The sequence below is a fragment of the Vombatus ursinus genome, unplaced genomic scaffold (assembly GCF_900497805.2).
Source record: "Vombatus ursinus unplaced genomic scaffold, bare-nosed wombat genome assembly UNPS02014942.1, whole genome shotgun sequence".
NCBI classification, from domain to species: domain Eukaryota; kingdom Metazoa; phylum Chordata; class Mammalia; order Diprotodontia; family Vombatidae; genus Vombatus; species Vombatus ursinus.
In genome coordinates, this window is record NW_020954720.1 from 17,538,901 (window position 1) to 17,551,113 (window position 12,213).

The window sequence follows — 12,213 nt, forward strand, 5'->3', positions numbered from 1 at the left end:
AGATAAAGATCATCTGGAGCTGATGGCTTGAACTCATCAAGGGTAGATAGATTTCCAATGACTATTTTTCCATTTTCCTAATTATCTTTTGCTTGATCTACCCATTAGCCTTTTCCCTCTAGATTCTTTCTAGTGAAGAGATCATTTTCTTTGGTAGGTAAAGCAGAAAAATGTAAGAACTTGCTACTCTTATTTTGACTTGATATTATCAATAAGGTCCCTTGCAGGTCTTAATCATATATAACCCTAGGTCAGGGTTAGAAGACAAAGGATGGGTAAAAATAACACTGTTTTCCAAAAAGAGGCAAAAAAAACCCCAGTGTTACTTGTATAATGGATTAAAAATAATCATGAAATGGGTGCTGATGAAATGGAGAAAGCACTAATTCATTTGAGGAATTTAACTATCAGAGGAAGAAACTAGAGAAAATTAGTTGGGAAGAACCTTATTCAGTTGGCTTATTACCCAGTATCATTAAAAAAAGTAGCATATGAAGGACACAAGTATGGCAATTTGACTCTTAATCACAGTTCAATTTAAGCTGAGAAAAGATCAGATCAAGAATGTATGATATGAGAATAGTTTCAGAAAAGAGAAGGGTCTATTTTATGAGATTTTTAAAAAAAGACACAAAAGTGTGTTGTTAATGATGTCTCTGAGAATTCTATCATTGTATAGTTTCTTTGAGGCTAGAATAACCTCAAGAGCGATGGAAGTCCATCGCTTTTTCCTATTCCATTTTAATTGTTTATGTGGCCTGTAGTGAAATGGAATGAGAGTAAACATGTGGTTTGTGTGGGTTTAGTTGTATTTCAGATCAAACAGCTTAGGCTAGATTCTTTAGAAGGAATAACTCTAGTCAATAGCTTTAAAATGGAAACATATTAAGATATATTTCATTTCACAAAACAAATGTTATTGAATTTACAAATAATTTTGAGGGAACTCATATATTTTGTAAAGCAAGGTAGACCTGTATGCTATAGCATAGTTTGTATGCTACAACTTAGTGAAAAGTGAAATGGAATCCAGTGCCTTGGAGTCAGAGGACTTGGGTCATAGGTAGTCTTTGGTGTTTTACTCATTGCCTGTGTGATTTTGGGCAAGTCATTTCAGCACTCCAATCTTCCCTTGCCTAATGTGCAAAAGAGACGTAAGGATACTTATATAACCTGTCTTACAGAACTATCATTTATATCACTTTGAGACTTACAAAGTGATATATAAAATATGATGTTTATATTCAGATTCTCAAATGGGTTTGTGATCATATCAACCTGGGTATTCTTTGTAACAGTGAAAATTGCAAATCATACATGTCTGGTCACCTGTGAGATGCTTTGTCAGTTCTTTCCAGGCAGTTCACCACAGGGAATCTATCCAACATACTAGAGGTCTCTCTTGTTTTCTCCTGAAATTATCAGTTGAAAAAACCCTTTTTCAGAAAATATATGTTGGGTATCTATATGAATGAATCTTACTTTATATAGTTTACTCATGTCCTTGAGGGCACACACATACATTTTCAAATACTGTATATTTGGAATAGGGGTTGTCTTGGTAATATGTATATATTATCATTTTTATTAATGCTCTAGGAGAAGGAAATTTAAATATCTGGCAAATCTTGGTGATAGGGATATCCCTAGCTTTTTGAAATGGATAAGAATAGCTCATTCTGTGGGAGTTTTAACAAAAGCAATTTTTAAGAAAATGAGACCTACTCACATGCATGTAGTAGAGAGAATACACAATTAGTTCCAGAGCTTGTTTGTCTTTTAATATGGCCTAGTGCACAAAAATAAAAGACTCCTACCTCCTTAATTATAGCAAACAAATTTTATAATGGCTCTATTGATCTTTTGCAAATAACCTCGATTTTGTGGGAAGGTAGGAGGAGGAAAAGAATAATAGTGTACATCGTTACTGCATTCTGCCTTGGGAAAAATGGCAAAAAAACAACGCTCAAGTATTTTTCTTTAAATAAAGAAAACTATAATATGGGTTATTGATGCTGAATATGTTTTTGTTGATAATTTTTATCCTTTCTTTACCCCTCCCTTGTAGTATAATGGCTACAAAGGATTTTCATTAGCTGCAATTCACATGAAAATGTGTCCTTAAACTTTAAGAGATAATGTACCTGCTTGTGAAAGCTCCTCTGAGTAGTAATTTCTATGTGGGTTGTACATATTGTACTGTGAAACTAGACTAACCTACACTGATAACCTTTGTCTATCCTTTATAAATACTATCAGTTGATGATAAGGAAAAAATCACATAGGCTGAACCAGGGAAAATAAATAGCTTTTCAGTGAATTCCATGTAATATGGTTGTTATTATTGAGCAATTTTTGAACTCTCAAGTGTAATTTATGGACATGTACCCTTTAATATTAAACTCGAGTTATAGACCCATCTTGACTATATTTCATTATATATTTATTCATCAAATTTGGCAAATGATGGATTTTGTAGTGGTACATAGAGCCTCAAGACATTATTAATACATTATCTTTAATCAGGCTCTAACTCTTCATAGTATGGAAACTTAATAGAGAAAATACAATTATTTGAAACTGTGAAAACATATGTATCTACAGAAATATACATATAAATATATGTGAACATATAAATATATACACATATATATCAGCCATATATGTATAAATTACCCCATAAAGCATATTAAAATGGTAGTGCTGAAAAAAAATTCACCAATGAAATATATACTTGGTTTGTATATACAACCTTATTTACAATATCTAGAAAATTAAGTGATGAATAATATAAGCATGGATTATATACATGTGTCAATATTTATATCTATATCTAGCTATATAAACTTCTATTCTGCTTCTTGCCCAAAGAACTGTGTTACTTCTTTTGATCTTCTTTGTCACTTATACTAAATAATACTTGGGGAAGAGAAACTAACTGGGAAATAATTGAGAATACCTCAGTCCTGTTCAGTTGGCTGCTTCTTTTGCATCATTTAAAAAATTGGGAATAAGGATGTAGTTGCGTATCTAGGAACTAGATTAGGTCTAAGAGGAAAGGAATTGAAGACAAACCCTATGGCTGTCCAGTGTGAATCAGACAGGGACCAAACCTTTCGGGGGGGGGCGGGGAGGATTATCTTCCTGTAATGTCTGGATTTAGCATTGGAACTTCCAAAACCAAGGAAAAAGCCAGCAGATCAAGAAATACTGAAGAATATAGAGTATTCTTACAGGGAGACCTAAGAGAATTGTAGGGAGAAAAAAAAGAGATTGGGATGCTCCCAGCTTCTATTGAGATGCAAATTTGTATGGGATGTGCATGATTTACAGAGTTAAAGAAGAAAAAAATGGACTCAGACAGTGGTAAAACTAAGCATTTTTTAAAATAGTATCAGAAGCCTATGTCTCCCCTTAGTATATTTGTAGCTTCTGTTCCTACACCTACTTCTAGATGATATTATTTCTAGGGGATCATTAGTATCTACTCCTTCAATTGCTTCTCCTATGATATTTTTCCAGGACCCTCAGCAGCTCACCCTCTTCTTAATACTAAACTATAGCATGTTGGTATCCTTAAAATATGGTACATCAAATTTAAGAAGCCATTCAAAATTATTATTTCTTATGATCTGGGCTACTGTAGTTCCATTTATAGGGCTAAAATTATTTTAGTTTGTTTAGCGGCAATATAATATAATTGGCTGACATTACACCTAGTCACCTAAAATGCTCAGATTTTTTTTTATGTGAATTATTCTAAGCTAGGTCTCCTTCATCTTGTATTTATTTTAAAAACATAGTTTAAACTAAAGGCAGGAACTTACATACATCCTTGTTAAATTCCATTGCATTGATTTCTTTCATATTCCAGCCTCTCCAGTTAACCTTGATTCTTTTGTACATAAATGTTATCTGCATTTTTGATACGAATAATTTTAGAGAAAAATTACTAGATCCTAGAATTAGATTACAGAAGTCAATTTTTCTAGCTCTTCCATTTTATAAATGAAGAAGGTAACTTATGTCCAGAAAGGGTTAAATCATTGATTTAAAAGTATTTATAAATAGAACAAAGCTCTGAATCCTGTGACAGTCAGTCAACCAATATTTATTAAGTGCCTGTTATGTGCTAGGTACTTTGCTAAGCATATGTGATACAAAGAAAGGCAAAAGACAGTCTCTGATGTCAGGAAACTCACAGTCTAGCAAAGAAAATTTCAGGCAAACTACATACACACAAGATATAGATCAGACAAATTCAAGATAACCAGCAAAGAGAAGGTACTAAGGGGATTTGGGAAAATCGGGAAAAGCTTCTGGAGTCCAGCTTTCCACTACACTACACTGTCCATTATTTAAGCTAACTTGATTACTTATCTATATGATTCTATATTATTTCAAGTAAATAAGCCTTCAATGAGAGTCAGTATGGTATAGTGGCTAGCTGGACTTGGAGTCAGGAAGATCTGCATTTCTTCATATCAATGAAATCACCAATCCAGCCCCAAACCAATCAAACAAACAAGTGGATCAAATAGTTTAAAAACTCTTTGGTACTGTATGAAGTACTGTAGCTTCTACAATTTTTGGATCTCCATGGAACAAAATAAATAGATTCATAAGTATTTATGTGTTGTGTCTCATAGACCAGATTCCTTCTTTAGGTGGTTTGTTCTTGTAACGTGCAGGTGTTATTGAAAAGATACACATTAATAATTTTCATCATTTCATGTCAATTGTATCCAACTCCATATATGCACTTATCCTGTGCTTTTTTCAACACCATAGCAGGAGTTCTTAACTTTATTTTTTTCATAATGGACCCCTTTGGTAGTTTAATGAAACCTATAGACCACTTCTTCAGAATAATATTTAAATGCATGAAATAAAATGCATAAGGTTATAATAGAAACCAGTTACATTGAAGTATAGTTATGAATACATATTTTTATATGTTAATGGCCTCTGTTATTATAATATCTCTGTGCTTGGTAGCAGTTTCTTGCTCACTATTACTCTTCAAAAATAAGCTTGTGAGAGAACAAGCAGAGTAGTATCATTAATTTTTTAGCCAATCAAGTGTTGATTAACTGATTCAATTAATTTCAATAAACATTTACATGCTTACTATGTACAAGCACTTGACTAGGTGCCAATAATACTTAAACTGATTGCTTTTCTTATCAATATGGGTATTCTCTTCAGTAATTCAGGTTGCAGACCATCTATGCTTGTCTATTCCTTCCATATAATCCTTATTCTCATTCATTAATTATGTCCTCACAGGATCCTACTTAGATGATGTGATCCTTCTAATAATACAAATTATGACAATGGCAAAAGCTGGAATTTACATAGTGCTTTAAGGTTTGCAACATACTTTATAAATGGCTCATTTTACCCTTTTTGTTTTGGTATTAGAATGATAACTGTGGAACACATGAACTATCCTAATGATTATTCCTTATTTTTGTTGAAAGACTAGCCACATTTTTGGCTAATGTATTTACTTAATGATATCCCTCATACACATGTAAGAGGTCATGGGGAAGACAGAAAAATGAAATACAACACAGTCTTTTCCCTCAAGGAACTTAAAATTTAATTGCGGGGGAGAGGGGAATATGCAGATAGCTACAATACAAGAAAAAAAGGAATAACAAACAAGAAAAGAGGTTCAGTCCACCTTGAAAAACTTAAAGGGATTGCTTTTGTTAGGCATGGATCAAGGATTTTGAATTTTACATTAAAGGACGGGCCAACTTTGTTAGCAAAAGATAGAATCCATTCTAGGAATATGAGACAATACTAGCAAAGAGAGAAATGGGTTATGGCTGGGTAATAATAGAAAAGGAGATTAGTGCATTTTGACTGTAACAGAAAACATTGTTTCCTTCCCTTTGTCTACTTGACTAATTATTCTAATCAATAGGTGTGTTTTTATCTAGGGTAAGATCAAGATGCTAATTTAAGCATATATCCCTCTATGTATATGTATTTAAACATATAGTATTTATATTGTTAATAATTTACACACATGATTATGTATTATATCCTCATATGTAGCAAGGGGTGTCCCCTACATGCAGCATGAGACTGTTGTTGTGTGACTCAGAGAGACAAACTAGACCTCTCTAGACTATTTTCCCCCAACCTTCTCCAAGGTAGACTTATGTTCACGGTAGAAGGGAAAGAAGAAGGTTGGGGCGAGACTTCACTCTGCTCTCATCAAAGAGAGGGTGTACCTGACCAGAATCATATCTATCTGCTTCCTCTAATATTGTTAATCTAGTGGATCTCTAGGGAACTCTCTCAAAGCTGGAAACAAAAGCAATTACAGAGCTCGAAGTGATTCCATGAAAACAGAGAATGAAGAGATGAAGCAGCTCTCTCCCACTTTTGCCAACTGTACCCCCTCCCCTTATACTGCCACAGGGCATTAATATTCACTAGTGAGGATAGTCCCAAAACAATGGGTGTTGGGATTGGGGTTACATATTTATACATGCATACATACACATACGATTGTGTATGTATATACACACACATACACATTATGAAGAAGCATCACGAATAGTGAAAGAGATAACCTCAGAATCAGGAAGATCAGAGTTCAAGTTCCACAGCTAACACATTTTGATAGTGCAATCGTGGCCAATTGAATTAACCTTTCAGTGACTCAGTGACCCAAGGTTATACATTTCAGAGCAGATGCTGATCCGTATTTGTATAGGAGGCTTGCTTACCAGGACTTAGTAGATCAATAAAATCACGTCTGGACAAAAACGTAAATGAACACATACATAAGCAAATCCACTTATATTTACTATAATCACACATATACACGATTTAGACCTAAGTTGTGAAGGCACTGGGGATGAGTTATTCCAAGCATGTTTGGCACATCTATCCCTGATGCCAACTGAGGAGAACCTGCCCTCAAGAAACTTACAATGTTTTGTGTATTTTCTAGAAATCATCACAAAGCAAAGTTATTAAAAATGATAGAAGTAATATGTAAGAAGGCATATTCAGTTTTCTGGAATTTTAAAATATGAAGCAGTGCTAAGGCAAACAAATATTGATTAAAGGTTGACCGTGTGCAAGGCAGTGCGCTATGTACTGTGAGGATAAGAACAATTAAGACACAGATTCTGTCCCCTAAGCCCTTTACAACCTTCCTGAGAAGGTAACACAGCATCTGCCAGTTAATTAAAAACAGAAAGTAGTATGTGAACAATGCCAAATAAAGGGAATATATACTTAGCGTTTAGAGAAGAAGGAGATACCTTTGGAATAGTATTGGTGAAGCAAATAGGATTTTGGGTGAGCCTTGAGTGGCTTCAATTTAGCGGTATGGATGTGAAAGTGGATGATATTTCAGGCAAAGGGCCATTTGTATAAGCAGTGTGTGGAGGTGAAAAATTAAAAGGCATGTTAAAGAAACTTTAAATAGATTAGCCTGGCTAAAACAGAGAGCTTATGTAATTGAATAATGAAAAATCAGATGATCAGAGAGATGGACTGGAGTGGGATTATGAAAAACCTCAAATACTAGGATATGGACTTGGAGATTTAACCTATAGGCTTTGGGTATGGGGGGAGGGAGTAACAGATTTGATAATTTTTCATCTGTAAAGAAAATATTTTTAGAGACATTCTAAAGAAGTGTCTCTGGAAAATTAAAATTGGTAGGGTAAAGTTGGATCAGAGATTGGAAATTGTAGAGGCAGGAATCAGTTAGGAATATCATATGCCATGAGACCTAAGAAAGGAATAAAACTAAAAGTCAATTAACTTCTTTTGAATACTTACTTTCTTATATTGCATCAATTGATGTGAGGAGATAGAAAAGATGTTAGAGTTTTTGCCTTTGCAGCTTCATTTGTAATTGATGAGATGTAATGTACACACATAAAAACAGACTTGATGCTTGCAAAAGAAAATGACTAAGTATCACAAATGAACATGTACCTGTTGGCCAAAGGGAGAATAAAGGAATGGTTAAAGTCATCTAAGGCAGGGAGGCTTCTTGGAAGAGAAGGCTTTTGAACAGGATGTTGAAGTATTTAGGTGACCAAGCATTTGCGTAGGAAGATCATGGCTTCTGTGATGCCTACAATGCATGAAAAGGTGATTTCAAATGAAATATGAAAATAAAGTATTTCCAAGGATCATAGAAGCAGAGTTGAAAGAGATCTAAGAGGCCATCAGTCTCACCTGTCTGCACTTGAATGAGAATCTCCTGTGCAATATTGATGATGAGTTGTCATCTAGCCTTTGTTTAAAAACTAAGAGAAACCACTACTTCCCTAAGCAGTTCATTTCACTTGGATAGCTCTGTTTGCTAGGAAGTGTCCCCTTATATTTTGTTAACATTTGTACATATGAAGCTTTCTTTCATTGCTCCTAGTTCTGTTCTGTGAAATTAAGCCAAATAAGTCTAATCCCTCATCCGTACACTAGCCCTTCAGGCATTTGAAGATGATTGCTATGACCTCTGAGTCTTTTCTTTTCAAAGTTAGGTACTCCTAAACCCAGCAACTAATATTCATATGATGCAATCCCAGGGCTGTTTGTGTGCAACAACCGTTGTTCTCATAATGTGCTCTGTCATTTCGTGTGTTTTGGCCACTCAAAAAAGACTTCAGTGGTTTCCCTTGCATTTTCAAAAAATGCATTAGGCATGATGCTTTAATTATTCTGTAGAACATAGTAGATTTGTGTGTATATATACATACATAAACATATACAGACACATGTGTATATATTTATATATGTGATTTATATACTTGCTAATGGTGTTTTTCATTAGGAAAGTGAATGGAAAAGTATAAACATTAGATTAAATAGACAAATGAATAGGGCATAAGACTGTGAAAAATGCTGGGTGGATTGAGAATTCACTTTAGGGTCATTCTGTTCTCTCCCAATGGGATGTAAATTAGCAGTGTATTATGAACATTTGAATTAATATATATATATATATGTATATATATTCATGTCTACAAGTACTATATCTAGGCATTGAAGTATAGGCATACCCTACATATGTTGCCCAGACAAAATTTGGTTTGTAATGCATACATATATTTAAATCAAACCCCACTATAAAGTTTCCAAATTCCATTGTAACATAATTTCACTCATTGGCAATTTATAAAATCGGTCTGTGGGATGACTTCCCCTTGAAATATCTCTCCACCTAAAAGACTGTTTTCCTGGAAACAAGCAGTGGTATTGGGTGGGATATGCCTATACCTTCAGATAAGCAAAGTTGTTAGAATATTCCAAGTTTTATTGAATAAATTATGCTATTGAAATAAGCATAAACTTATCTTGTTAATAGATGAGAATTGGTGTATTTGTTTGTTTCTACCCCTAAAGGCAGACTATTCTCGTGTTAGAAAACCTTTGTGGACTATCAGTTAACAAGCATTTTGTAAGCACATGCTATGTATTAGGTACTGGGAATACAAAGGCAAAAATGAAAGAGCTCTTGCCTTCAGAGAGCTTACATTCTAATATCACAATAAGTGCATGTTAATGGAATATGAAGGGAAATATTTTAAATGAAAAGATATCAGATAAGAATTAAATTCTTATGTGTTTTCATATATTCACGTATTGTTTTATTTCATATATTCATGTTGTTTTAATTACGTTTTTGAAGTAAAATGATTTGTTTAGGCTTTTCAAATAGTTCCTAAGCATCCAGTTTAGAAAATTACTTAAAAGTTAATGCTCTGAGACTTTGAACTTGATATTTTTAATCATATCCATTTTAATGTATAGATTTGTCATTATTTAACTTGTATTAAGTAAAAACTTTAAACTCGAAATCCAAAGCTAACATAAAAGGGAAATACTATGAAAGAACAATTTTTTTTAGTTTCCTTACTTTACATATCAAATGATGAATATAATTTTGTGTCCCCAAAGGTATTATTTATTACAAGAAACTTTTTTTGACATTTTCTAAAACCTGTGTTATAAGATTGTTAATGCATGTATCTGTCTTATATACCCCCATTAGCTCGAGTAGAATTCCTTTAATAGGATCTTAACAAATAGTCATTTCTCTCAGTAGACACTCTAAAAGTGGAGTAGTTTGTCACCATTATTTGGTAATCTCTTACAGTGTAATACACACAGCAAAGGTGACAGTATTCCTGTCACTCCTCAGAAATGTCCCAGCTCTGCGGGTTTCCACATTCAGGAGAATGAAGAAAGCCATTATGAGGTATGCCAAATCTCTATAGAAACCACATTAGTGCTGACCGTTTTTCATGCTCTTTATTTTAAATACTCTCTTGTTGTATATTAGGAGGTAATGTTGCATTGTGGGTAGAGTGCCGGGCTTAGAGTCAGGAATACCTGAACTCATATCCTGCCTCTGACACTTAATACCAGTGTGACCATGGGCAAGTCTCTTAATGTCTCTGAGTCTCAGGCAACTCTCCAAGACTTATCTATTGAGTAGTAGGTGGGTTGCAGTCTGTGTTGGTGGTGAGAATTTCTATACCAACGAAATCACAGATTATTAATATTCCTTGACATGTGTTCTGCATTTTGAATCATCTCTATATAACTATTTTGTATTCCCAATTACATATTGTTGTTCTTAGAAAAAAGATGTGCATGTAACACAAGTTCAGAGCAAGGAACCTATTTGAATTTTAGTCTTTGACGCAGTGATCTACATATATTGTCATAATGCTCTTGTCTGTGAATTTTAAGAGCCAATTTTTGTCTGCTCTTGCACTGTATATACTTGGTTCAAGCTTCTGCCATTTCAGAATGTCATAGTCTTGGTTTATGTTTCATTACTATTTAATTTAAGAGATAAATATAATCACCCTATTGATAGATTAATTTGCTTCATTAGTGACTCTCCAGAAATGATAAAAAAAAGATTATGCTATTTAATTCTGTCAACCACAAAATGTACTTGAAATTGGAAATTTCACTAACCTTTTTAGAATTCTCTTTTCTAGCTTCCCTCCCCCCCAGCTTGAAGGACAAATAGTCCTTGCCCTTTATTTCTCTTTTGGTTTCATATTATAATCTAATGAAATTGCTTTATTTTATTTCTTTTTAATGAGTTAGCAGTTATAAAAATTGTATGTTCCTTCTTTTTAGGGACAGGTTTGACTTGTTCTAACATTCTGTGGGATTCTGACAGTATTGCCTATTTTCTGCCATCAGGGCCTCTAGAGACCTTTCCTTAATGTGAGGAAAGAGTACCATTTCAAATTCTAATTTTCCTTTATTTTTTCTATGAATGTTAAAAATATATTGTTCATAATTAGTAGCACCTATGGGAAAGGATTTTATGAAACTGGTGCTTTGGATTTACTAACTGAAGAAGAAGGATCCGATGTTCCTAGTCTATCAGGTGGTACTGAAAACTCCTTCAATTTGTGAATTGATCACACACTCACATCTCCTCACAGCATCTCCCCTCACACTCACAAAAAACAAACCCCACCAAAAAAACAAAAACCAAAAAACAAACAAAAATAAAAACCCAGTACTTATACCAAGTCTCTGGTTGTTCAGGGTAGAAACCAGGAGAACTTATGATACTGTTGGGAGTTTTAATGAGTGAATGCAAGAGAGTGTTATTTCAATGCAAATAAGTAATATGATGCTGCCAGATTTGGGGGTGATATGTTGGCTTTCCCTTCCTCATTATTATCTACTCTTTAACAACAGAAACTAAAATTAGTGTGAAAATGTTCAACATTTATGTTTTGTGCTCCATTTTCCTGATGCTCCTGGATGTAAGTACAGCCAATGTAGCTTTTAGGAATATAGAGCCCTAGGTTTGAAATCAGAAGGCCTGGGTTTAAAATCTTGACCTTTTTACTTCTTTGCAAGTCACTTAACCTCTCTGTTGAATGAGTGTTTTATGAGGGACTTGTACTAGCTGATGGCTAACATTCTTTTCAGCTCTAAAGCCTGTGTTCCTATGACACCAAATTCCACAAAGTAACGGGATATTACATAAAGAAAGGACAGATACTAGCTATTTGAATCTCTGTTTTTACTTGTTCTACACTTGATATAGTCAAGTTGTATTTAACCAGATCCCCTTAACCCATTTTTTTAAATTAGACTTCGAAGCGGAGCACAAGAAAATAAGTTATATCCTAGATTTATTGAAGGGCAGGGAACCTCTTAGGCCATCTTACTAATATTCAAAAT

At 33.9% G+C, this 12,213-nt stretch overlaps 1 protein-coding gene across 3 annotated transcripts in view; it reads left to right on the plus strand.

Moving 5' to 3' along the window:
* PCDH9 (protocadherin 9) overlaps positions 1-12,213 on the plus strand; it is a 1,052,177-nt gene that overhangs the window by 364,191 nt on the left and 675,773 nt on the right. Inside the window, exon 3 of one of the 3 annotated variants that reach the window (XM_027844589.1) lies at positions 10,145-10,246. The exons of the other annotated variants lie outside the window; for them this stretch is intronic. Coding sequence (XP_027700390.1) covers positions 10,145-10,246 — 102 coding nt within the window. The remainder of the gene's footprint in view (positions 1-10,144; positions 10,247-12,213) is intronic. 3 annotated transcript variants of the gene reach the window in all.